The sequence below is a fragment of the Neovison vison genome, chromosome 3 (genome assembly GCF_020171115.1).
Source record: "Neovison vison isolate M4711 chromosome 3, ASM_NN_V1, whole genome shotgun sequence".
NCBI classification, from domain to species: domain Eukaryota; kingdom Metazoa; phylum Chordata; class Mammalia; order Carnivora; family Mustelidae; genus Neogale; species Neogale vison.
Genome location: NC_058093.1, coordinates 12,980,051 through 13,006,384, shown reverse-complemented (window position 1 = coordinate 13,006,384; position 26,334 = coordinate 12,980,051). Strand labels below are relative to the sequence as shown.

Genomic DNA, 26,334 nt, shown 5'->3' with positions numbered 1-26,334 from the left:
CCCAACTACTGGTATACTTGTCCTATCCCCACAAGGCCAAGGTCCCTATAGGGGATAGGAAGGAAGGGCAGATGGGATCTCAGCAGTGCTAGATTACTAATAGACAAACTAAACCCACGAGTCAAGCCCTAATAACGTAGGAATGCACGATTATAAATTATCTCCTATGTATAGTTCCAGTTGTGTACTATCCTTGAGTACCATTCTTAAGAGGAATATTAAAAAAATAGTCTTTCTGTGGTTTATAGGAGGAACCTAAGTTGAGAAAACCTGGTTTATAGTATAATAACGCAGAGAAAGCTCTCAAAGAACTTAAAAATATTTTACAGGTCCCTACCTGCATCCCTCTTCCTCAAAAAATGTTGCCAGGTGGCTTGGGAGGAAATCAGAATTTTGTTGGACTTCCTTATAATTATTTTATGATTTAATACTGTTTTGTACAACATAGGAGAGGGTACAAATACGGTCATTTATGTTGAGGGTTTCTAAAGGTCTAAATCTGGCCCTGGGTCCTAATCCAAGTAAAATGGATAATAGTCCGTAGTTACACCCCTACTTTTCCTCACATGTTACATCAGAAAGGGGTGGGCTCTCTTCTAAAACTCACTTGAGGAGCACCTGGGTGGCTCAGTGGGTTAAGCCTCTGCCTTCAGCTCGCGTCATGATCTCAGGGTTCTGGGATCAAGCCCCGCATCAGGCTCTCTGCTCAGCAGGGAGCCTGCTTCCCCCGCCCCCCTGCCTGCCTCTCTGCCCACTTGTGATCTCTCTCTGTCAAATAAATAATAAATAAAAATATTAAAAAAAAAACTCACTTGAAGGACCAATCACTTTTAGCACTTTAACAATATTTAATACACATTAGGAATGAAAACATTTTTTTATGGCCAGATCATGCTACCCAGTACAAACTTAAATTCTGAATCATTGTGTAATTTAACTAAAAACAATTCAAAAATATTTTTATTCTCTCCAATCAGTATTCAGTAGGAAATATCATTTCCTCAAAGAAAATCAGAATTTCAAGAAATCTAACAACTACTATAAATAATGGCTTTATGAACATGGTAAAACTTTCTGTATTGAAGATTAGATTCTAAGACTCATTTCCCAGAGTTTGAATTATTATGTGTATTTTTTAAAGGAGTAATCCGCCAAATCTTGTATTACTAATTTGTGCCTTAGAAGGGCCTCCTCATCATCCCTGGCATGAGAAAATCCTGGAGATGAAATAGGATTTTACTACTATTCTTGTTTATTCCTACATGTTTGGATAGAAGTAATCGCTTTCTCCTGAGCAGGATTGAAATCAAATTTGTATCTTAAAAACTCTGGGTAGGGCGCGTGGGGGCTCAGTGGGTTAAGCCGCTGCCTTCAGCTCAGGTCATGATCTCAGGGGCCTGGGATCGAGTCCCACATCAGGCTCTCTGCTCCACAGGGAGCCTGCTTCCTCCTCTCTCTCTCTCTCTGCCTGCCTCTTTGCCTACTTGTAATCTCTGTCAAATAAATAAATATAATCTTTAAAAAAAAAAAAACAAAACTCGGGGTAGATATTATTTGCTGAGGCATTTGCCACTGCCCTTCTAGACCTATCATACATATCCTTAGCAAGTATGTGTTTAATGCATGGCATCTAGGTGATTTCACATTTGACAAAAATTTTCATTCTTCTGGCTCAGTGGTTCTCAACGCTAGCTTGCATGTTAAAATCTGGGAAATTTCTTTTTTTTTTTTTTTTTTAATTTTATTTATTTATTTGACAGAGAGAGATCACAAGCAGACAGAGAGGCAGGCAGAGAGAGAGAGAAGGAAGCAGGCTCCCGGCTGAGCAGAGAGCCCGACGCAGGGCTCGATCCCAGGACCCTGGGATCATGACCTGAGCCGAAGGCAGCGGCTTAACCCACTGAGCCAGCCAGGCGCCCCCTTTTTTTTTTTTTTTTAATTTTATTTATTTATTTGACAGAGAGAGATCACAAGCAGACAGAGAGGCAGGCAGAGAGAGAGAGAAGGAAAATCTGGGAAATTTCTGATGACCACATTTAAGGCCAAATTCACACTCCGTGGGATTGGGATCTAGCATTAGCAATTTTATCACTTCCCCAGCTAATTTTCTTGTGAAATCAGCACTGAAAACTCTCTTTAGTCCTGTAACAATCTTTTGCCTTCATAGGTAAGCTATCCTCTTCCACATGGAACCACTGACTCAAGAATTTTTTTTTTTCCCAGAGAAATATATAAAATAGTAAATGCCAGTATAAGAGATTAATGCAGTGTGTGTTTGTGTGTATGTGTATAACTCGTCCATCTCAGTGCTACACACCACCTTTTCTATTCCCTTAACTCAGTTCACTGAATGCTATAGGCATCAGTCAACTTCACTGGCCCCAACCTTAAGCCCCCAACACTTTGAGTCATTCTACTTCTTGGCCTGCTTACTTTTCTCATTCCCTTCAGTTCCTGTTCCAAGGCTCCATCACTTGAAGTACCACTTTCCCAGGAGCCTCAGCTTTTTTTCATTAAATGGAGGCCATAATGCTAGAAGGTTTTAATTTCCTGTTTTCTCCCACCACTTCAAAGAACAACTATATCCACAACTATGCGCATCTACTTGCTGCGTGTCTCAGAAGATGAGGTACCTCACTTCATTTAATCTTTTGTTCATCATCCTAAGGCAATTCTTTTTTTCTCCTTTTGGCTTTAATCTATACACTGGTGACCCCTAGATCTCTCTCTATCGATCTCTTGGATGAATTTCAAACTCTTAAAACCACTGTTTGCAGGATAATTTGGTCTCTCTTTCAAAGGGATTTCAAAGTCAAGATGCCTCAAGCTAAACTCTTTCCGTCTATCTGTAATCTTTCGCAGAACACTGGGGAGCTGATATCCAGATAACCATGCCAGAAACCTGAGACTTAAATTTTCCTTCTTCCTTACTTCTATATCCAGTTTCCAAATCCTGCTGACTTTGCCTATTTTTTTTTTTCCCCCAAAGTCATCCTTTCCTTTCTGGTTCTATCACTACATCTCAAGCTCCTATCTTCATCTTCATATCCAGAATTCTTTGATAGCTTCCTAACTAGACCCCTACCCCTCTCAAACTTACCTTCATTAGTGATTAATATAAAACACCCATCAGTCCCTGGCTACAATTATTCAATAGTTCATTAGAGAGGATAAATTCTATTCTTTAACCCCAGACTTCTCCCATTCCATCTCCTACCATTCTTAACTTTTACTTAAGGTTAAATTAAAACCGAACTTCTTTGTACTATCACACCCAGTTTGTAATACGATACTCTTCCTGAAATCCCTTTTCCGCCCCTATTCTCTGTCATCTGTAGTTGGATAGGCTTTTCCTCTGCTGCCTTTTCTCTGCTTAGCTAAGCTGAACTAAGTGATCATTGTCCTAGTAAATCTCTGCACATTTTATCCTTGCACTTAAACCTTATTGTAATGAAATTACCTGATTCTTTCTACCAAACAAGAATTTAAGTTCCCTAATGGTAAGGAACATATCTGGGCACTATGTTCACAATACAGGTAGGTGCTCAAAGTTAACCGAGTAAATTGAACTATCCAAAGAAAAAGACTGAGGGGCACCTGGGTGGCTCCATCGCTTAAGCGTCTGTCTTCAGCTCAGGTCATGATCCTGGAGTCCTGGGATGGAGCCCTGCATCAGGCTCCCTGCTCAGTGGGGAGCCTGCTTCTCCCTCTCCTGCCTGACACTTCCCCTGCTTGTTCTCTCTTGCTCTCTTTCTCTGTCAAATAGATAATCTTAAAAAAAGAAGAAGAAGAAGAGACATGAACACCTATCCCCTTCCCTCTGTTTCCCACAAATATACCATAAAAACATACTCAAAACCCACCACTCAAACAAGGCCACTGAGTCTATAGACTTTGATGTAGATCTGAAGAGGAGACGAAATAGAGTTTACATCGTAGAAACAAAGAATATATTGGGTAAAGAATATATTAGTTAAATATTCAGTATTCCTAGATCTTCACATTTTTTTTAAAGATTTTATTTATTTATTTGACAGAAATCACAAGTAGATGGAGAGGCAGGCAGAGAGAGAGAGAGGGAAGCAGGCTCCCTGCTGAGCAGAGAGCCCGATGTGGGACTCGATCCCAGGACCCTGAGATCATGACCTGAGCCGAAGGCAGCAGCTTAACCCACTGAGCCACCCAGGCACCCTAGATCTTCACATTTTTAAAAACTTATCAAGTACTTTATTGTTAACTGTTGACTATGTTCTTTACTCTTTTTTTCTGCTCATGCTTCCCCAGATTCTTTTATTTCCAATGTAGAGAAAATTACCTTTATCCTTTGTTTTCTTAAAGTCTGGCAACCCAAATGGTATATTGAGGTATCCAGGTTGTCATTTCTCTTTCTTAAGTGGATTTCCTAAACATCTTCCAAAATGGTGATTTTCCTTATGCTTCCACTCTTACCTGCTTTATCCAAAGTGATCTTTTAGTAGCACTGACTAGTGTACCAAGGGCCAAACTAGCCCTCAAAACAACAGACCCAACTTTCGCACTTGCCTCTTGGCCCTTTATGCACATGCTATTTGATTTGGGCTTTCTACCTGGAAAATTTTACGCTTCCTCTTTGCCTGGCTTAAATCTACTCAACTCTCAGTTTAAACATCTCTTCCTTCAAGAAAATTGTTCCTGGCTTCTTCTGTCCTTTGGTTAGGTACTTCTGCCATGTGGTCCAATAAACACTGAGCTTCTCATATGGTAGCATTTTTCTCAGTCTTGTCCCTTCAGTATCTTCCTCTAATAGAGGAAGCTGTCTGGTGACAGAAGAGATGGTGTTTGTCTCACTCAATGGTGTATCATTATGTGGTACACAGGGGATTCTGTAGTGTTGTTGAAACCAAATGAAATAGTATTCTGTGAGTGGGTAAGACTGTATCCTGATAGGTTCAATCTTTTCTTCTTCATTAGCTCTTTGTACATCTACTCCTTAGTCTTTCCATCCCCTTAGCGGTCTGATCCCATTTCCATATTCTCTTGTTTCCAGAGAGCAGTATCTCCCTTCTTCCCTACTCCAAACCCTTTAGATGTATGGAATCCTACCTTTCACCCCAAATAAATAAACTAACAAAACAAAACAAAACAAAACACGGGATGCTTGGGTGTCTCAGCCAGTGGCTCAGTGGGTTAAGCGACTGACTCCGGCTCAGGTCATGATCTGGGGTCCTGGGATCAAATCCCGCATAGGGTTCCCTGCTCAGCCGGGGGCCTGCGTCTCCCTCTTCCATTCCCTCTGCTTGTGCTCTATGTAAAAAAAAAAAAAAAAAAAAGACCAAAACGAAAACAAGCCACAAAGTCAGATTCATTCGCATTATCTTCTTCCTCAAAAGAAGATGTGTAGAGAAACTAATGAAGACTTCCAAGATTGCCTAAAGACACACCACCTACACCTCTGCAAACTTCCCCAGGTGTCACCAACGCTTCCTTCCCCGTTCCCCGGAAACAAAAACAGGACAGGAAAGGCCCAGAACTCGGGGTTTAGGGATTCGTTTTCCTCAGGTTTCTTGATGGGCGGGGCGGACAGGCGGAGACCGACTGGCGGGCAGCGACGTCGCTCTCGGCTGACTCCGCTTTTCATTGGTTTTCCTGGACTCCGCCCCCTGGGCAGGGCGGGAGATTCGGTGTGCGGCAGGCAGGCCTCCCATCCCCCAGCCGGCTTCCGGGCTTCCCTGCTGGCTCTTGAGACTCCACGACCCTCTCCGGCTGTGCTTAAGCCGGAATTTGGCCTTTCTTGCCGGGGCCCAAGCCACCCTGCCTGCGGCGCCCAGTCACCCGAGTACCGTCCGGCAGGCGCGGGGAGGCCGCAGCGGCTCCTGGCGGAGACCTAGAGGTGCGTGGTGGGACAACGCGGCAGCCGGCTTCCCTCTCCCGCTTAGCTCGGGGTTTGTGAGGTGAGTCCGGGGGCGCCCAGCCCCGCAGCCGAGCTGGGGCCCGCGTCTCGGACAGGGCTGCCTCCCGGCGCTCCGGGCTGGGTCGCTGCGCCTGCCTCTTTGCCCTCCCCGGGCTGCCCGCGGCCCCCGCGGGCCCGAGGACCCTCGGCTGGCCGAGCGCGGCCAACTGGTCAGCGGCGCGAGGCACCCGCCAAAGTCCGTAAATCCTCGTCGGGGTTAGAGGCTCCTTCTGGAAGCACCGTTGGGGGCTTCGCCAGCCCTGCGAGGCCTTCCGTGCGACTGACGCGCTACCGGCCTGTCAGCTTCTCGGCTCGAAGAGCGTCGTGCTTGAAGGAGAAAACGGAACCTGTGCCGCCGAAGTGCAGGACGGCCCCGAGGGGAGCGGGCACCGGGAGGCTGCGGAGGAGGACTCCGTCCCCAGACTACCACAGGGGAGAGAACCTTCCATGCCATCCCCGCCCGAAGGCCCCAAACGGAGCATCCTCCCCGAGCAGTCCCCCTGCGACCAGGCTTGGCGGTACCATGTGGATGAACCAGGCTCTTCGGGGAGAGCCTTTTAAATTAGAAGGATGTGGATGCGTTACTTCCCGTCTTACAGCCGAAATCGGGATAAAACCGCTACACCTCCCCACCGTAGCTGCAAAATCCGAAGAAGAAGAGCGTGGCTCCGCACCTTCGTGTGTGGCGCTGCACACGTTCATTTCCTGGGCACCTTTTGTGTTAGACGTAGAGAAGTGCAAGAGCTCTAGGTGGTTAAGGGGAAGGTTGAAGAAGCTGATGATAGGAGACATTTAATTAGCATTTTCTTTTGCCATGCATATGCTCTCGTGTAATCGCCACAGTTTTGTCCCAGATCACACAGGTATGAGGGTGGCGTTAAGATCAGAACCCAGCTCTATCTGATATTAAAATTGGGATTTAGCTTTTTTTTAAAAAATAGGGGTTATGTTTTTAAAAATTGTAGTCATCCATTTGCTCTCAAAGGAGGGTGTGTTGCTGTTAATACTCTTTTGGTGCTGCTGTTTTATTACCTGTCTTGTTAACTCCTTGAAAGGAGTCCCTCTTAAGTCCCACTTAAGCACCCAAAGACCGTGCCTTGAAAAGTAGATGGTCACTAAAAATTTGCATTTTATTGTGTGGTTGTCAGGTTGTTTTTTTGTGTGTGTTTTGTTTTCCAGAAATTGTTGAAGAAAGAGGGAAAGGTTTCTTTCAAGGTCTTCGTAGAAGTTTCTTCAGTTTGCTGGTTCTGTACTGTAATAAGATGCCTTAAAATCTAGAAAAAGAAATTCCGTATAAATGTGTTCAGTTACAAACAAGATTAAGTTACGGTGCCTCTGTCCAGGCAGTTCTTATGTAGAATACCATAGGGAAATTGGACGATATTCAGTTGTCTGGAATTTCTGTTTTTAAATTTTTCTTGAAAATCTTTCCCCAAAGGAACCACTGAACTTTTGCTCATGAGAATCACGTAACTGAGCTTTGCTCCTTTTTCACTTTGTCAGTTAGCTCAGAGCCCACATTCTTTGTATGGTGTATTTTCTGCTTTCTTTATAGAATTTCCTGGATCCAGACTGCCTATTAGTATTATAGTTTGTTATTTGTTTTATTGCATTTGCTTATTGTCACTACTTCATATCCTTGTAGAACATAGCTGTTTATATTTTAAAACAAAGTAGATTAGATGGTATCTGGCCATGCTTTTAAAAGTATGCTTGATAGAACTAGGCATGTTTAACTTAATCAACTGGAAACACAGAAGAACTATAGAAATCTTTGGATGTGTAAACTGCCAGGTGGGAAAATGATTAGGTATATTATGAATGATATCCAGAGGTCAGAACAAGCAATTAGGGTAATGGATTTGGGGGTGCCTGGGTGGCTTATAGGTTAAGTGTCCCAACTCTTGGTTTTGGCTCAGGTTCTGGTCTCAAGATCTTGGGATCTAGCCCTGAGTCCAGTTGTGTGCTCATCTAGGAGTCTGCTGGAGATTCTTTCTTTCTCCCTCTCCTTCTGTCCCTCCCCCACTCTTTCTTTCTCTCTCACTCTCTAAAATAAATAAGTAAATCTTTAAAGAAAAAAAAAGGGAGGGCGCCTGGGTGGCTCAGAGGGTTAAAGCCTCTGCCTTTGGCTCAGGTCATGATCCCAGGGTCCTGGGATGGAGCCTCACCACAGGCTCTCTGCTCGGCAGGGAGCCTGCTTCCTCCTCTCTCTCTGCCTGCCTCTCTGCCTACCTGTGACCTCTGTCAAATAAACAAAATCTTTAAAAAAAAAAAAAGGTAACAAATTTGTATTTAATGGCAGAAGTGTGTAATAGAATGATTAGGGACTTTGAAATCAGTCAGACTTGGGTTTTAGCCCTAACACACTTTCTAGTTGTATAAATTTGGATGAGTAATTTCATAGTTAACCTAAGTTTACTCATCTGTATACTGGAGGAATTATATATATTTTAACCATCTCAAAGAATCTGAGGATTTAATGATCTACTATCCATGAAAGTACGTAATAGGGTGCCTGACAAATAGCCCCTCAGAAAACAAATATAAGGAAATCATAAGTTCCTTTATTATATACAAATATCATGTATATGCATCAAACTTTTTCTCCAATACATCCAAATTCCCCGTAATAGAAAGCAGTATCATGACTAGAAAGATGGCCCAAAAGGTTATGTTCTGCTGGCAGTAGTCGTATAAATTATAGATGAAGTATTATCTCTATACACAAAACATAAGCCTTAATAAAGTTGTTATGAGGGTTAAATGAAAATAACATATAGAATATTCAAAATTGTGTCCAGCATATAGTAAGTGCTCAAATGTTGGCTTCCTCTTTCCAGCCACTTGCCCCCAATGTCCAGATCCTCTCAGTCTCTAGTACTTCCTGGCCAAAATACTGATGGTTGTTTTGTCCTTTACTATGCCTTCGTGATAACTTTGTAAGAACTGCATTTATCTATTCATCTTGTTTATTAAACTAGTGAACTTCTTTGGTTGCTTTCATTTCCTATTAGCCGACCTTGACCAAGTTCTTTTTACAGTTGCAGGTGACTCTACCTGAATTTTCCAGCTGCAGAATGTGTAGTGCTTTTAAAGGTAAGTGAAAATAAAGACAAGCCATTTAAGTGTGCTAGTTTTAGGGGCATCTGGCTGGCTCAGTTGGAAGAATATATGACTCTTAATCTTAAGGTTGTGTTTGAGCCCTATGTTGGATGTAGAGATAACTTAAATAAATAAAGCTTTCATAACGTAAAGATGTCATTTTTAAAAAAATGTGGCAGAGGGGAGGTGTGTGGCTCAGTTGGTAGAGCGTACAACTCCTGGTTGTGAGTTTGACCCCACGTTGGGTATAGAGATTATAAATAAATAAACTTTAAAAAAGAAAAAAGTGTGCTAGTTACAAAAGAAAACTTGACAACATTTAGTAAGTTACATGCATGCAAATAACTGACTCACAAGTGACATAGTCCGTAGTTCCTATTATTAGTAGATAAAAGGAAAATGGGATTTATAGGAGAGAGAGGAGAGAAAAAATTCATTTTTTGGGTAAACAGATCAGCTGGGAGCCAGTTGGGATCATCCTTATTTCCTTTCAAGCCGTTCGTGGTATATAGTTCTGAAACAAAATTTTTTCAGAGTAGGAAGAGTTGATCAAGTTTTTGTTTGCCAAATTCTGAAGTCTGTTCAGTGAAGAACTGACTGTAAAAGTATTGGGAAGATGCATGTTTACTGTTTCGTTACCAGGACACCCAGAAAGCCTTATTCTAACTAAAATTGTTTGGTAAGCATGAGATAATAGTAAAGGGGGATGCTTGAGGATTATTTGATCCAGGTTTGGTATACCAGTGAAATGCATGGATTTCCCCCAATTGACTACTTATTTCTAGTGAATAGATACTAAAATCTGCCAAATTATTATTCTTTGCTTGTCTGCCCCTTCTCTAAACACTCATGTATTAAACACCTCCTTTCTGGTAATGTTATCATACTGTAGATTGGTTAGGGCTTTTTTTTTTTTTAAGATTTTTAAAATTTATTTGACAGAGATCACAAGTCGGCAGAGAGGCAGGCAGAGAGAGAGGGGGAAGCAGGCTTCCTGCTGAGCAGACAGCCCGATGCGGGGCTCGATCCCAGTACCCTGGGATCATGACCTGAGCCCAAGGCAGATGCTTAACCCACTGAGCCACCCAGGCGCCCCAGTTAGGGCTTTCTTTACAGGAAGAATTGCCTTCGTATTATTATATTTTATTTGCCTTGATTGAATTTGGCTTTTTCCAACTCTCAGACACCACTTCCTGTCTTTTCCATTTTTCAGATAAAGAGTTGATCTACTTGTTATCAAAAGCATAATATTAATGCAATAATGCATAATTGAGAGACTTGAGAGACTTTTTAAAATGTCATATAAATACATGTATGTATTATGTGAATGTTTATTTCAATGTTGTTGAAATGAATTTTTCATCATGTTTGTGTTCTTTATTGCTTTTGTTTAGGTTGGCAATGATGAGTAAACTGGAATTAAAGGAAGACAAGATCATGGAGGTTCAGTTTGTGGGAGATGATGATGTCCTTAATCACATTCTTGATAGAGAAGGAGGTACCGATTATACAGTTATCAAATTGAAGAGATGTTTATGTGATGGTTATGGATTTTCTCATTTTTTAAAATATTTTAACCTACTTAAAAAATATAGCACAAAGTATCTGATCTAGTAAGACTAAATAAAAACTACTTTTTTAGTTCACTCCATTCAAACTTTTGAAAACTAAAAATAATAAAGCCTTATCTGAAATAAAATAGTATTAGGAGTAAGTGATAACTATCCATTGTAATTAAAATGTGACCCCGCCCCCCAATAACAAACTTTCAAGGTTTTTCTTTATATAAACTGTGAAGAGTAGTACATACATTCATCAAAGAGAAAACACTGAATTTTTTTCCTGATTTTAAATAATGATAATATAAGTATTACAGTTTATTTACTTATTTAAATGTAATATTTGGAAAGAATTTATACCTGTCGTGTTCTCATTCTTTGGATGTTCTTATAGGAGCTAAATTAAAAAAGGAGCGAGCTCAGCTTTTGGTCAACCCCAAAAAAATAATAAAAAAGCCAGAATATGATTTGGAAGAAGATGACCAGGAAGTCTTAAAAGATCAGAACTATGTGGAAGTTTTAGGACGAGATATTCAAGGTATTTTGGTGTCGGGGTGGGGAGAGTATACTCAAATTTCTGCTAGTAGCCGAAATTGCTTTGCTGGATACGTAGCAGTAGTCTGGTAGGTTAGGCAGTGGCAAACTATATTATTTTTTTTACTGTAAACGACATATAAACTTTACCATATTTAACATTATTAAGTGTATACTTTAGTTGTGTTGAATATATTCGTGATGCTGTGCTGTCGTCATCCATCTCCAGAAATCTTCATCAGGCGTGCTATGTTATTATATTTCTTATCAGAAAAGCATGCGCTTAGGGTTTTTATGTATAGTTGGAAAGGTTGAAAGCACTGATTTCCACTACAGTTTTTTTTTTTTTAATTTTAAAGCTTTTATTTATTATTATTTTTTAAGATTTTATTTATTTATTTGACAGACAGAAATCACAAGTAGGCAGAGAGGCAGGCAGAGAGAAAGAAGGAAGCAGACTCCCTGTGGAGCAGAGAGCCTGATGCGGGGCTCCATCCCAGGACCCTGGGATCATGACCTGAGCCGAAGGCAGAGACTTTAACCTGCTGAGCCACCCTGGCGCCTCTTTTATTTATTATTTTGACAGAGAGAGATCACAAGAGAGGCAGGCAGAGGGAGAAGGGGAAGCGGGCTCCCCACTGAGCAGAGATCCTAATGTGGGGCTCGATCCCAGGACCCTGAGACCATGACCTGAGCCGAAGGCAAAGGCTTAACCTACTGAGCCACCCAGGTGCCCCTCAACTACAACCAGTCCTGCACTTAATGATTTTTAGAGTCTACAACCCAATCTAAAGTTATTTGTTAAGATATTTACACTTTTAACTAATTTGAAATAATTTCATAAAGCAAATCACTTCATTATTACTTTGGTTTCTACAGAAATATTTAGAAAGGGAGCACCTGGGTGGCTCTGGCAGTGGGGCATCTGACTCTTGTTTTCAGCGTGGGTCATGATTTCAGGGCTGTGGGATTGGCCCCATGTTGGGCTCCATGCTGGGTGTGGAGCCTGCTTGAGATTCTCTCACTCCCTCTCTGTCTGCCCCTCTCCCCTCCTTGCCTCAAGCTCACCAGTCTCTCTGTCTCTTCCTGAAGGAAGGAAGGAGTGAGGGAGGGAAGGAGAGAGGGAGATAGAAGGAACATTCCGAGAAGTAATATTGCTTCAACCTAGGCATGCTGGTTTTGTTTTTCTTCTTTTTACACCTAAGCCAGATTCCTTCCAGGTTATATTTAACATTTTTTAGATTTCTTATGTTTTAGCTAGGGCTCAAGGACACAGATTTACTTAAGTTGGCTTAAAAAAATAAAGACCAAGGAACAAAATCAGTATTGTTGGGCACTAGGGACGTTGGAACTGAGACCACATTAAAAACATAGGGACTTTGCTTGTACGGATCTCCTAGTCTTCCTTAGGTCACCTCTGGGCACCCATTCTCTTTCTCTGTTACCTATTTCTGTCATGTACGTGCTTTTTTACTCATATTTGACCTATAAATGGCCATCATTGCTACCTCTGACCTTTTGTCTCTTGAATCATAATGCTTCTGGTTTAGTTCCTGGTGTTAAATGGCATGATATTAAAAGAAAAAAAAATTATCCCTTAATAAACTAAGTGGGCAGAGTGGATTTTTTAAAAGTGTCCCCAGTTAGATAGTTGACATTTTTTAGGGCATGTTCTGAGTAGAATTTTGGATTCTTCTTCTTTTTTTTTTTCTAAGATTTTTATTTATTGGAGAGAGAGCAAGAGCAAGCATGAGCCAGGGGGAAGGGTAGAGGGACAAGCAGACTTGTCAGATGCTTAACTGGCTGAGCCATCAGGGCGCCCCAGAACTTTGAATTCTTCATTCCTGTTATGGGAGACCAAAGAAGAGATTGAAAACAATATATTTGTCTTTAAACTGTTTTTTGGGGTCCCTGGGTGGCTTCGTCAGTTAAACATCTGCCTTTGTCTCAGGTCTTGATTGCAGGGACCTGGGATCCAGTCCCATATCAGGCTCCCTGCTCCGTTGGGAGCCTGCTTCTCCCTCTCCCTCTGCTGCTTCCCTTGCTTGTGGGCTTATGCTCTCTTTCTCTTCATTGAAGAAATAAATAAAATCTTTAAAAAAAATTTTTTTTAAGGTTTATTTTTTATTTGAGAGAGAGCATGAACAGAAGGGGCAGAGGGAGAGAGAATCTCAAGCAGACCCCCACTGAGCTCAGAAACTGACATGGGTGTCAAGTCCATGATCTTGAGTTCATATTCTGAACCAAAACCAAGAGTAACATGTTCAACTGATTGTGCTACCTGGGCACCACTAGAGTGTTTTTTGTTTTTTTTTTTAATTGTTTCTTTTTGTAAAAGAGGCTCCTGGCTGGCTTAGTTGATTAAGCCATGTGACTCTTGATCTTGGGGGTTGTAAGTTCAAGTCCCATGTTGGATGTAGAGATTACTTTTAAAAAAATAATAAACCTTAAGAAAAATGTAATATATATTTGTGGGCACCTGGGTGGCTCAGTGAGTTAAGCCTCTGCCTTCAGCTCAGGTCATGATCTCAGAGTCCTGGGATCGAGCCCTGCATCAGGCTGTCTGCTCAGCAGGGAGCCTGCTTCCTCCTCTCTCTCTGCCTTCCTCTCTACCTACTTGTGATCTCTGTCTGTCAAATAAATAAAATCTTTAATTAAAAAAAAAGGTAATACATATTTGTAGTAGAAGTTCATTGCTTCTTACATAATAGCATTCACAGCAAATGATATTTGGGAGCATACTGGAATAAACGGAAGAGAATGCTTCAGACCGATAAATGCCCTCGGGCTTCTGACCCCTATTCCTACCCCTTCTGCCAGCCCTGACTGGCATGCTCAAAGGCCCAAGAGGATCGTTAGTCAGCACATCTGTAACCTATGCCTTTAGTTTTGCACACCTTCTGGGAAACTGCCTCAGACCAGTGTTCCTCAACCTGTTTTTTTACAGTCATCCCCTCAAGAGCCTTCTTTTATACATTTTCTCCTAATTGCCCCCACCCACAAAATTTTAATACTACATATATGATACGTATCTATTTATATATCCGTGTACATGTCTGTGGCCATTGGGAAGACCACAGACCGTTTGTAATATCTAAGATGTTTTTCATATTCTCCCTCCTCCCACCAGAAGCTATTTTTTAATCCATTAAGAGCAATATAGTCCTGTTGAGAATGCATGCTTTTAGAGAACATGGAACTATTAACAGTTGGGTGTGTATTTTCTGTCTGAGTGTGCATGTACATACATAACCTTGTGTTGACAGTCTCTCAGTCCAGGAAATGGAGCTGTTCATTTGGCTATGGGCATGTACTACAGATGAGCTCATAACTTACAGTTGTCTCAAAGACATGACTCTTATTATTTTGATTTGTTTTTTCTTGTTTGCCAATATGTGGAGAGGATGAAAAACGGTGTTTCAGTTAAGGTGCAGGAAGAAGAGTTTTCTTTTAAGGTTTTTTTTTTAGAGAAGAAATGGTGACATCTATTGCAATCTTTTTTAGCCTCATTTGAAATAATGAACAATAAGCTTCTTCCTAATCTTTTATTATAATAGAAAACAAATGTGCATTATTTTTAAGACACAGAAGGACATTTGGCAAAGAATTTGGAATAGTTAGAAAACAACCTTTTAACAAGGACCTCTAAATACTTTATTGATTAACCCCTTTACTTGTCAAATTATTATACGATATTTATTATTATAAGCTACTGCTTATAAGCAACACACATCTTGACATACCTGGTTTAATTCTTATGGTTTGTTAATCCATCTAGTCTGGAGAACAATCATTGCATGGAAGTGCTAGTTGATCTTGGCCTTGAATAGAAGATTTTTCCCGAGGCAATTAGATAGGTATTCTCAAGAATGATTTGTCTTATTGATGTTTCTCTTGAACAGTTGGTTTGTTTTTTAGTCTTATGAACAGTGTAATTCTATACTTGATTCTTTGTAAGTTAGCTGCTAGAAAATTCTGTGACAAATACGTGGCTTGTTTGTTCTTTCTTTCTTTCTAAGATTTTGTTTATTTGAGAGAGAGAGCGTGTGCATGCACGAGTGGGAGAAGGGAGAAGGAGGAGTAGATTCTCTGCCGAGTACAGAGTCTGAGGCGATGCTCCAACCCAGGACCTGAGATCATGACCTGAGCTGAAGTCAGCCGCTTAACTGACAGCCACCCAGGCACCCCATTCATATTATATTTAATTTTGCCTTATTCACAGTTCCATTTTTGAACTTAAGGATTATAACAGATTTTTAATTGTGTTTAAGTAAAATCTCTTTAAAAATTATGAGAGGGGCACCTGGGTAGCTCAGTCATCTAAGCATCCAACTCTTGATTTTGGCTTAGTCATGATCTCAGGATTGTGGGATCGAGACATGCATTGGGCTCAGTGTGGAGTTTGCTTGAGGTTCTCTCTCTTCCTGTCCCTTTGTCCCTATCCCCACTCTCACAGGCTCTCTCTCTAAAATAAATAAATCTTTGTAAAAAAAACTATGAGAAGGGTGGCTCAGTGGGTTAAGCCACTGCCTTGGGCTTAGCTCATGATCTCAGGGTCCTGGGATCGAGTCCCGCATTGGGCTTCCTGCTCAGCAGGAAGCCTGCTTCCCTTCCTTTCTCTCTGCCTACTTGTGATCTCTCTCTGTCAAATAAATAAAATCTTTAAAAAAAAAAAAATTATGAGAAAAGAAATAAATAAATAAAACTTGTGGTAAAATATATTTGATATAAAATTTCCCATCTTAAAGTGTATAATTCAGTATTAAATACATTCACATTGTTTAGCAGTCTCCAGAGCTCTTTTCATTTTACAAAACTGAAATTCTATCCATTAAAAACTCCCCAGTCCCTTTTCCCCACAGCCCAACAAGCACCATTTTACTTTCTCTCTGAATTGGACTATTTTAGGTACTTCATGTAAGTGGAATCATAGAGTATTTTTGTGTGTGACTGGCTTATTTCACTTAGCATAAAGTTCTCAAGTTTCATCCATGTTGTGGCATGTGTCAGAATTTCCTTTTTGAGGCTGAATACTACTGCATTATATGTATATACACTTGTTTATCCATTCATCTGTCAATGGACATTTGGGTGGCTTCAGCCTTTTGGCTACTGTGAATAATGCTGCTATGAACATGGGTGTACAAGTATCTTTTTGACAGCCTGATTTGAATTCTTTTGGGTATATTCCCAGAAGTGGAATTGCTGGATCATATGGTAATTCTATTTTTAATTTTTTGAAGAGCTGCCATAATGTTTTCCACAGCAGCTACACCAAATTAGATTTCCACCAACAGTGCATAAGCATTTCAGTTTCTCCGTATGCTTACCAGCACTTTTTTTTTTAGTAGCCTTCCTAATGGGTGTGAAATATTAGTGTTATTTCTGTAATACTGATTCAAATTTATAAAAATATAGTTGGCCTCTATTAGGCTTTTGGATTATTTCTAAATTTTCATTGTAACTAATGCAATAGTGATTATCCTTGGGCATAAATATTTGTTTAGATCTTTTATTTCTTCAGAAGAGACTCCTAGTTATGGAATTATTGGTGAAGGTGTTCGTACATATTCCCAAATTTCTAGAAAGATTATATCAACTAGTATTAAGCTCCCTCATTGGCATTAAACATATTTTCTTATATTTATTACCCACTTCAATTTCTTCCATATATTTTTTTTTAAGCATTTTGTTTTTAAAGATTTTACTTATTTATTTGACAGAGAGAGATCACAAGTAGGCAGAGAGGCAGGTAGAGAGAGAGGAAGGGAAGCAGGCTCCCCGCTGAGCAAAGAGCCTGATGTGGGGCTCGATCCCAGGACCCTGGGACCATGACCTGAGCCGAAGGCAAAGGCTTTAACCCACTGAGCCACCCAGGCGCCCCTCTTGCATGGTTTTTATATACATAACATTTTGGTTTTGTGCATTTTGAGTAATTTAAAACCTATTAAAAAGTTTTATATGTATTATAGTAAACTCCTGCCCATTGTGATAAGAACCATTGCTAATTAGTAAATCAAAATGTCAGAACCAGAAAATCATAACTACTGTACTTTAAACATTTTTATATATAAGCATATGTACATATGTGTATATATATAAGCAAACACACACACATACTCTTCTTTAATTAGAAGTTCGCTAGAGGTTAGCTGGTTGAAGAACCGTACTACCTTTTGATTTTGGTGTTGGATTTTTTTTTAGACAGTATATCCATAATGCATGCAGCATCTGAGATTGCATTAGATTGTACATTTAAAGACACTTGATGCAGTCTTGGTGTAGTATGCTTTTATATTTTTTCTTAAATCTTTTTTTTCTTTTTTCTTTTTTTTTTTTTAAATCTTTTTTAAGATTTTATTTGTTTGACAGAGATCACACGTAGGCAGAGCGCTGGCAGAGAGAAAGGAGGAAGCAGGCTCCCTGCTGAGCAGAGAGCCCAATGCGGGGCTTGATCCCAGGACCCTGGGATCATGACCTGAACCGAAGGCAGAGGCTTTAACCCACTGAGCCACCCAGGTGCCCCTTTTCTTAAATCTTTTATGGTTTCTCATTCATACCTAATTTGAAACCATTTGTTTTAGTTAATAACTTTTATCAAATATTTCTCAAGCATTTAATTTAGTTTACATAGAAACCACACAGTACCTTTAAATATTTCTTCTCTGTGCCATTTAAGTTACATAAGTATAGGTTTGCCATAAACAGACTCCTGCATACATGAAAATCAGATATATGACAGAGATAGCACTGGAGACCACTCAGCTAAGGATAACCTGGTCAGTAAACAGCGTTGGGCCAATTGGGTATCCTTATGAAAAGAACTGGATCTCTTCCTTCCTTCATAAACAAGTTAATTACCTTAATTTTAAGATTTACATAAAGCAAATGTAAATGCTTTTATAAGAAAATATAAGAGAATATGGTTTTGACTTGATTATAGAGGAATTTCTTTTAGTTTAATGTAATCAAAAGAAAAGACTGACATATTCAACTAATTAAAATTCAATGCTTCTCAAGAAGATTAAACAACAGATTAGGAGAAAATATTTGCAAAACACATCTGTTAAAGAAATGTTACCCAGTGGGGCACCTGGGTGACTCGGTGGGTTAAAGCCTCTGTCTTCGGCTCAGGTCATGATCCCAAGGTGCTGGGATCAAGCCCTGCATCGGGCTCTCTGCTTGGCAGGGAGTCTGCTCCCCACCCCCCACCCCACCTGCCTCTTTGCCTGCTTGTGATCTCTGTCTGTCAAATAAATAAATAAAATCTTTTAAAAAACTAAAAGAAATTTTACCCAAAGTATACAAAGACCTCTTAAAACTCAACATTCAGAAAATGAATAACCTGACTTAAAGATGAGCAGAGGACTCAACGAGGAGCCTGCTCTTCCCTCTGCCTCCCGCTGCCCTGCTTGTACGCTCTCTGGCAAATGAAGAAGTAAAATCTTTTACTCATTTGTTTAATAAATTTATTAATTAAATAATTTATAACTAATATTTATATTATATCAGTTGTTTAGAGTATACTGTACATTATAATTATGTATTTATAATATGGTATTAATATGTAATATTAATAATAATTATAAATGAATGAATAATCCATTGACTACATAAATAATAAAAATGAGCAGAGGAACCGGACATCTCACCAAGAAGCTATGCAGATGGCAAATAAGCATATGAAAATATACTAAAAGCATTGTATGTCATTAGGAAATTGAAAATGAAAACAACGAGATACCACTTACACACCTATTAGAATGGCCCAAGTGCAAAATCTTGACATCACCAAATGCTGGCAAATCTGTGGAACAGCAGGAGCTCTCATTGCTGGCGGGAGTGCAAAACGGAACAGCTCTTTGGATGACAGTTTGCCAGTTTCTTGCAAACTAAACATATTCGTACCATATGATCTAGCAATTGTGCTTCTTCGTATTTACTTATATGAGTTGAAAACTCGTGTTCACTCAAAAAAAAACCTGCACGCTGATGTTTATAGAAGCTTTGTTCATAATTGCAGTGGTTTGGAAGCAACCAAAAAGTTAACAACGAATAAGTAAACTGAGAGGGGCCTGCATGGCTCAGTGGGTTAAGCTTCTGCCTGCGGCTCCAGTCTTGATCTCAGGGTCCCGGGATCGAGCCCCATGCCAGGCGCTCTGCTCAGTGAGGAGCCTACTTCCCCCTCTCTCTGCCTATTTGTGATCTCTCTCTCTGTCAAATCTTTTAAAAAAAAAAGAATAGACTGATACATCCATACAGTGGGATATTATTCAGCACTTAAAAAAGGTATCAAGACATGAAAAGATATGGAAGAACTTTAAATACTATTATTAATTGAAAGAAACCAATCCGAAAAGGCGGCTACTGGCTATGATTCCAACTATATGACATTCTAGGGAAGGCAAAACCTTAGAGACAGTGAGGAGATCAGTAGTTGCCAGGTGTCAGGGAGTGGAAGCTATGACTAGGTAGAGTACAGAGAATTTTTAGGGCACTGAAACTATTCTGTATTATACTACAGAGGTGGATACAGATCATTATACTTTTGTCAAAGCCTGTAGGAAGCCATCAAAAAGAATGAAATCTTGCCGCCCGTAACCCCATGGATGGAGCTAGAATCTATTACGCTAAGTGAAATAAGTCAGAAAGACAAATACCATATGATTTCAGTCATGAGTTCACAAAACATGAGCATAGGGGAGGGGGATTAAAAAAAAAAAAAAAAGGAGGCAAACCATAAGAGACTTTCAACTATTGAGAACAAACCGAGGGTTGCTGGAGGGGAAGTGGGTGGGGAGTGAGCTAAAGGGTTAGTGGGTGTCAAGGAAGCCACTTGTTGTGATGAGCGCTGGGTGTTATGTGTAAGCCTGTATCACAAAGTTCTACCTCTGAAACCAGTATTAACTATATTGGGTAACACACTCTAGTTCGTATGTTAACGAACTAGAACTAGAATTTAAATAAAAACTTAAAAAAAAAGCCTCTAGAATGTACCACACCAAGAGTAAACCTTAATATAAACTGTGGACTTGGGATGTTAAAGAGGTGTCAGTGTAGGTTCATGGTTGTAACAAATAACCACGCGGGTGTGGGTTGTTGATAGCTGGAGGAGGCTGTGCATTTGTGAGGGCAGAAAGTCTATAGGAAATCTCTGTGCCTTCTATTCAGGTTGGCTCTAACCTAAAACTGCTTTTAAAACATAAAGTCTTTGAAAAAAAAATTTGGGACTTCTTTTCATCAAATGTCATCATAAAGAAGTAAGATGACAAGTCACAGAATAAAGAAGGTATTTCTTCCTTGGAAATAAAGTTGTGGGAAGATGTTCAACCTCATTAGTGATTAGGAAAAGGGAAATTGAAACAGCTCTCCCCATAAGATTCATTTTTACACACACTCGATTGGCAGAGAGTAAGGAGTCTAGATAATGCCAAGTATTAGTGCTTATATTACGGGGACTCAAACAGTAAGGATAAGGAGCACTGACTTTGGACAAGTTGGCACTGTTTTGTAATAACAGTAATAAGCCCATTACATAATGACAATATATTTAGATGAAAAACAACAATTTTCTTTTCTTTTTTTTTTTTTTAAAAACAACAATTTTCAAAAAAAAAGTGAAGAAGTCACTGTTTTACATTTTTGCAAATCTCTTTAATGTCTGGCTTAATAGAAGACAGCTGGGTTTTCGTATCTGCTTCACACACTCCATTAACCCACGGGATGGTGTTGTCATCATACACCCATCACACGTCACACATCTGGAATACCTCACTCTCTGCTCTTTTTTTTTTTTTTTTTTTAAGATTTATGTATTTGACAGAAATCACAAGTAGGCAGAGAGGCAGGCAGAGAAAGGGGGAAGCAGGATCCCTGCTGAGCAGAGAGCCCAATGAGGCTCAATCCCAGGACCCTGAGATCATGATCTGAGCCGAAGGCAGAGGCTGAACCCACTGAGCCACCCAGGCACCCCTCACTCTCTACTCTTGATTGAGAAAAAGTCAAATAATATCTTAGTGTTATGAAACAGTCTTGGCCTCGGGGACCTGAGATACCTGACGCCGCCACACTTCGAGAATTGCTGTGCTACTAGCCGTGCACATCTGGTATGTTGCAGGTAGCAGTTTCATTTAAGGGGATGATTGCATGAAGTTAAGTCACTATCTCGATAGGGAGTAAGAGAGCTGCAACCGTGTAACTATTTAAATCTTAGCCTCAGCTCATGGCACTTTGTGTATTTGCTTCAGAAAGAAAACATACTAGAGTCTCTGGTTTTCCCGCCTTAGGGGCAACAGTATGATGAATGTATCTCCCTCAGTCTGGAGGGGCTTTTGGGAGGGGAGCTGTGCGTGTGTGCGTGTGTGTGTGTGTGTGTGTGTGTTTATTGTGAAGAGTAATAGGTTTTCTGTGTTTCAAATTTATAGAAATAGTTCTTTTGTATTTCTAAAAATATTTTATGTATAAATATGTATTGTTAAACCTTTATGCAAGACAATAGAGGGTACAAATCTTAGGTTTTTAGTAAAGATTTTTTTCTTATTATTGCTTATTTTTCCAAAACATATTGCATTTTCTCTTTCAGAATCCTTGAAAAATGGCTCTGCTGCAGATGGTGGGAATAAAGTTTATTCTTTTCAGAACAGAAAACACTCTGAAAAGATGGCTAAATTAGGTAAGTTGCTCTTCTAAGAAGGTGTACTTCACCACATTCCCCACAGTTATCATCTTATTGCATTCCCTAGAAGAATGGGGGATGTCCTTTTATAATCACATTTTCAAGCATACATAAAGTCAGATTTTCATGCTCATATATGTCTTCTGTTCCCAGCTAGGTTTTGAGCTTCTCATCTTAGGACTCCTGGCTTCATTTTCTTCCCACATGTAGCACAGGCTCTGAACAAATTTTTAAGTATATGAGTCGCCTAAATCACAAATGTTTTGAGTTTATTAAATAAGAATTTTATACTATGTATAGAAAAATGTTTATATTGTGGAAAACTATAAAATTGTTACAAATGGGCTATTGTGACATTTTCTTACTTAATTTACCACTTACATTAATTACACATGAATTACTGATTTTTAAAAACTATACTAAAATAAATTGCATACAACATTAAAATTGAACTTTATTTGGGTTCTGTGGTATGGGGGTTAGATTTGAAAACTTGGAGGAAGGGAAATAACATGTGAAAGCAGTTTGAAAATTAAGGAGGCCCATAAGTATATGAAGGTTTGGGACACCAAGAAGTCAAGAGTAAGGGAATAATAATTAACCACCCAGTAAAATGTAATAGTGGTGTAATAGAGCTTTTAATCTGTAATTATAGAACACCGACATGTATTTCTGAAGTAGTGTATTTTTATGCAGTCATTCTGGCCAGTAACCAGGTAAACATTCAAGATCAAGTGAGAAACTTAAGTGTTGATACTGATGAGGGACATATGAGAAATAATTATAAGACCTATGTAATAGAACATAATAATTATTTGCAAAATACAGGTTTTTTTTTTAAAAGATTTTAATTTATTTATTTGATAGAGAGAGATCACAAGTAGGCAGAGAGGCAGGCAGAGAGAGGGGCGGAAGCAGGCTCCCTGCTGAGCAGAGAGCCCGATGTGGGGCTCGATCCCAGGACCCTGAGATCATGACCCGAGCTGAAGGCAGAGGCTTAAACCACTGAGCCACCCAGGCGCCCCTGCAAAATGCAGTTTTTCTAAAAGGTTTAATTTGAAACTAACATGGCAAGTACGATAATTTTATAGTAACTGATCTATTTCTTAGAGTTTATAATCCATATCAAGTAATTGAAAGTTTTTTGACTTATAAAAAAGACTGGATTCTGTGTAGGATTGCTGAGAAACCAGAAAATAAATGCTAAAACAATTATTACAGAAAGGATCAGATAGACACCAAGACTAACCTGAAACCCCTGAACAGTGAAACAGGACAAAGAACATTGGAGAAAGAGAACTAATAGTGGAGAGGAGCCCCAGAAGAGTTGCCAAGTAGAAGTTCTCCTAGTAGATCTTTAACATGCATATAATAACCGTGATGTAGGTCTTCCATTATATGGGATGCAAGAAACTTAAGTATTGTTATGTTGTACATTTCTGTTAACACAAATGAAAGAAATAGAGTCATGGGGGTGCCTGGGCAGCTCAGTTCGTTGGCTGTCTTCCTTCAGCTCAGGTCATGATCCCAGGTTCCTGGGATTGAGCCCCACATCAGGCTCCCTGCTCAGTGGGGAACTTGCTTCTCTCTCTCCTGCTCCCCCTGCTCATACTCTCTTTCTCTCTGTCAAATAAATAAAATCTTTAAAAAAGAAAAAAAAATATATATATATATACAGTCATGAAAAGATGGTTTTCTAGATAATTTGAAATTGATCACATTTTATAAAATCTGTGTTTTAGTTAGGACTAATGTTTAGTTATAATGGTCTTTATTTTTTTATTTTTACTTAATATATTTTTTAAGGATTTTATTTATTTATTTGAGAGAAAGAGAGAGAGAGGTCACAAGTAGGCAGAGAGAGAGGAGGAAGCAGGCTCCCTGCTGAGCAGAGAGCCTGATGCCAGGCTCAATCCCAGGACCCTAAGATCATGACCTGAGCTGATGGCAGAGGCTTAACCCACTGAGCCACCCAGGCTCCTCTGTAATGGTCTTTAAATAGTTTCTTTGACTTATTAAGTATTGTCGCTAATTGTGTTTACTTCTAATAATATCAGTGAAGTAGGAGGTTTTAGTATTTTTTTCTTTTTTAAAGATTTTATTTATTTGAGAGAGTAAGAGAGCAGGGGCAGGGCCGAGGGAGAGGGAGGAAGCAGATTCTCTGCTGAGCACAGAGCCCCATGCAGGGCCTGATCCCAGGACGGTGAGATCATGACCTGAGCCCGTCAGACACTTAACCAATGGAGCTACCCAGGCACTCCAGCCTTAGTATTTTTTAGACAAATTTTTGCTTATTATTCATAATAAGCCATAAAATCATATATTACTGTGTATAAATGGCTAAATATAATTGGGCTAATGAAGATACAGGACTAGAAATACACTAGGAGTTAGACCGGGCGGCTTTTTGAAATACATGGCTTGGATAAGTAAATGAATGCAAGCAGAAGAACAAATAAAGAGCAAACTTGGTAGAAATACCAGTAGAGAACAGGAAGGAGTTCAGCAAGCTTGTAGAAAGGGATGACTTTAGGGAAATTAAAAAATAGATAGGTTGATAGGATAAATAATAGCCTAATGAGAAAGCAAAGAAGATTTTACAATTTTATTTTAAAATTTCCAATTGGTTGCAGACCAGCTATATAAAATATAGTACAAATGAATTATTAGAAAAATGAAAAAGACAAACAATATATGCCTCAATTTTTTATTAGTAGAGTCCAGAGCTGTATGTGGTTAACAGTCTTTTACTCTTTTTCCTCTTCAACTCTTCCTTTTCCTTCCCTTTTGTAGTTTAAGAGTTACTTAAAAACAGAATTTTTCCATGTTGCAACATATAACCAAAATGATCCCAGCTAAATCACTTTGTGCTTAATGTAGCTTTTTGTTGATGTAAAGCTTTTTTTTCCTATCCTTTAGATCAACAGCCTTTAATCTAAACATAGCACATTCTTCTGGTGTGAAGAGAAAGCAAAGGGCTGGTTTTTAGGAATACTTAGAGATAGAATATGTAAAGGAGAAAGCAGAGAAAAGATGGAATAACTACCAACAGTAGCCAGAATAATGTCATAGAATGCAAATGGAGGAATAATTTCAAAGTAAGATAAAAAAAAAAATTTCTAGTAAATGATACAGAAGACCAAGGAGGTTAGTTAAGAAAAAAGAAGGCAGTTCATTTGTGGAGACTGTCCTGGGTATTCTGGATCCATTTCAAGTTTGGAGGCTAAAACTGTGAAACAGATTAGGAAGAATCTGAGTCAGTAAAGTGGCTTTAACTTACACAAATTCAAGTATACTTTGTCCTTTAAAAGCAAAAGGGGGCAAGGATATAATTTGAATAGTATATCCCTTTTTTTCTCAGTGAACAATGGGCCAGTATATGTTAAATTGGGAAATATAAATCCATTCCTTAGTTAGGCTCCATTCCGCATGGCTCTCATGCAATTGAAAACGTAAGTATCTTTAAAGGTAAAGATTATAGTTTTCTTTTTTTTTTTTTTTTTTAAAGATTTTATTTGTTTATTTGACAGACAGAGATCACAAGTAGACAGAGAGACAGAGAGGCAGGCAGAGAGAGAGAGAGGGAAGCAGGCTCCCTGCCGAGCAGAGAGCCCGATGCGGGACTCGATCCCAGGACCCTGAGATCGTGACCCGAGCCGAAGGCAGTGGCTTAACCCACTGAGCCACCCAGGCGCCCCAAAGATTATAGTTTTCATTTAAAATGGCCCTATAGGGGCGCCTGGGTGGCTCAGTGGGTTGAGGCCTCTGCCTTCGGCTCAGGTCGTGATACCAGGCCCCGCATCGGGCTCTCTGCTCAGCCAGGGAGCCTGCTTCCTCCTCTCTCTCTGCCTGCCTCTCTGCCTACTTGTGATCTTTGTCTGTCAAATAAATAAAAATAAAATCTTAAAAAATAATAATAATAAAATAAAATAAAATGGCCCGATATTTTAGAAGCCAGCTATTTAATCTGATGCTCAGTTGAAGAAACAGCCATCTGTTCAGTGCTCTCTTATAGTTTATATATTATTCACATGTATTACAGAACTTTGGACACAAAATAAAATAAACCACATGTGGTGGGAGAGTTAAGAATTTTTAAAGCATAGTTTTAAACATACACAGCTTCCATTTGATTCTAGATCCTATTTTCTGGCCATTCTTTCTTACCCCTAGTAAAGGTATGCCTCAAGTGTGTATGATAAAGAAATGGAAAGAGTGTAAAATTGTCAATGGAGAGGAGAGGGAGAGAGAATGACAGTTATAGAAAGCAGTAAGGTCAAAACTGTTTATTTGTATTTTCTTGAGACACCTGTAGATAATTGAAAGAAGACTTAAGATGCTTGGAACATAGCAAACAAAGGTAAGAGGCAGTGCTCTTAAGATGGGTAGGTTTGTGTATCTTCCTGGTAATAGTAGCAGGCAGGTTCTTTTTTTTTGTTTTTCCCTAAGAATTTATGTAAGTGAGGGGGCACCGGGGTTGCTCAATTGGTTAAACAACCACTTTTTTTCTTTTCTTTTCTTTTTTTTTTTTTTTT

At 39.5% G+C, this 26,334-nt stretch overlaps 1 protein-coding gene across 4 annotated transcripts in view; it reads left to right on the top strand.

Moving 5' to 3' along the window:
* Window positions 1–5,642: 5,642 nt before the first annotated feature.
* ORC2 (origin recognition complex subunit 2) overlaps window positions 5,643–26,334 on the top strand; it is a 46,247-nt gene continuing 25,555 nt past the window's right edge. Inside the window, exons 1-5 of one of the 4 annotated variants that reach the window (XM_044241277.1) lie at window positions 5,643–5,930; window positions 8,971–9,025; window positions 10,426–10,529; window positions 10,985–11,128; window positions 21,707–21,796. In XM_044241277.1, coding sequence (XP_044097212.1) covers window positions 10,433–10,529; window positions 10,985–11,128; window positions 21,707–21,796 — 331 coding nt within the window. In that variant the 5' untranslated portion in view covers window positions 5,643–5,930; window positions 8,971–9,025; window positions 10,426–10,432. The remainder of the gene's footprint in view (window positions 5,931–8,970; window positions 9,026–10,425; window positions 10,530–10,984; window positions 11,129–21,706; window positions 21,797–26,334) is intronic. The other 3 variants (XM_044241275.1, XM_044241274.1, XM_044241276.1) reach the window with 3 other exon arrangements.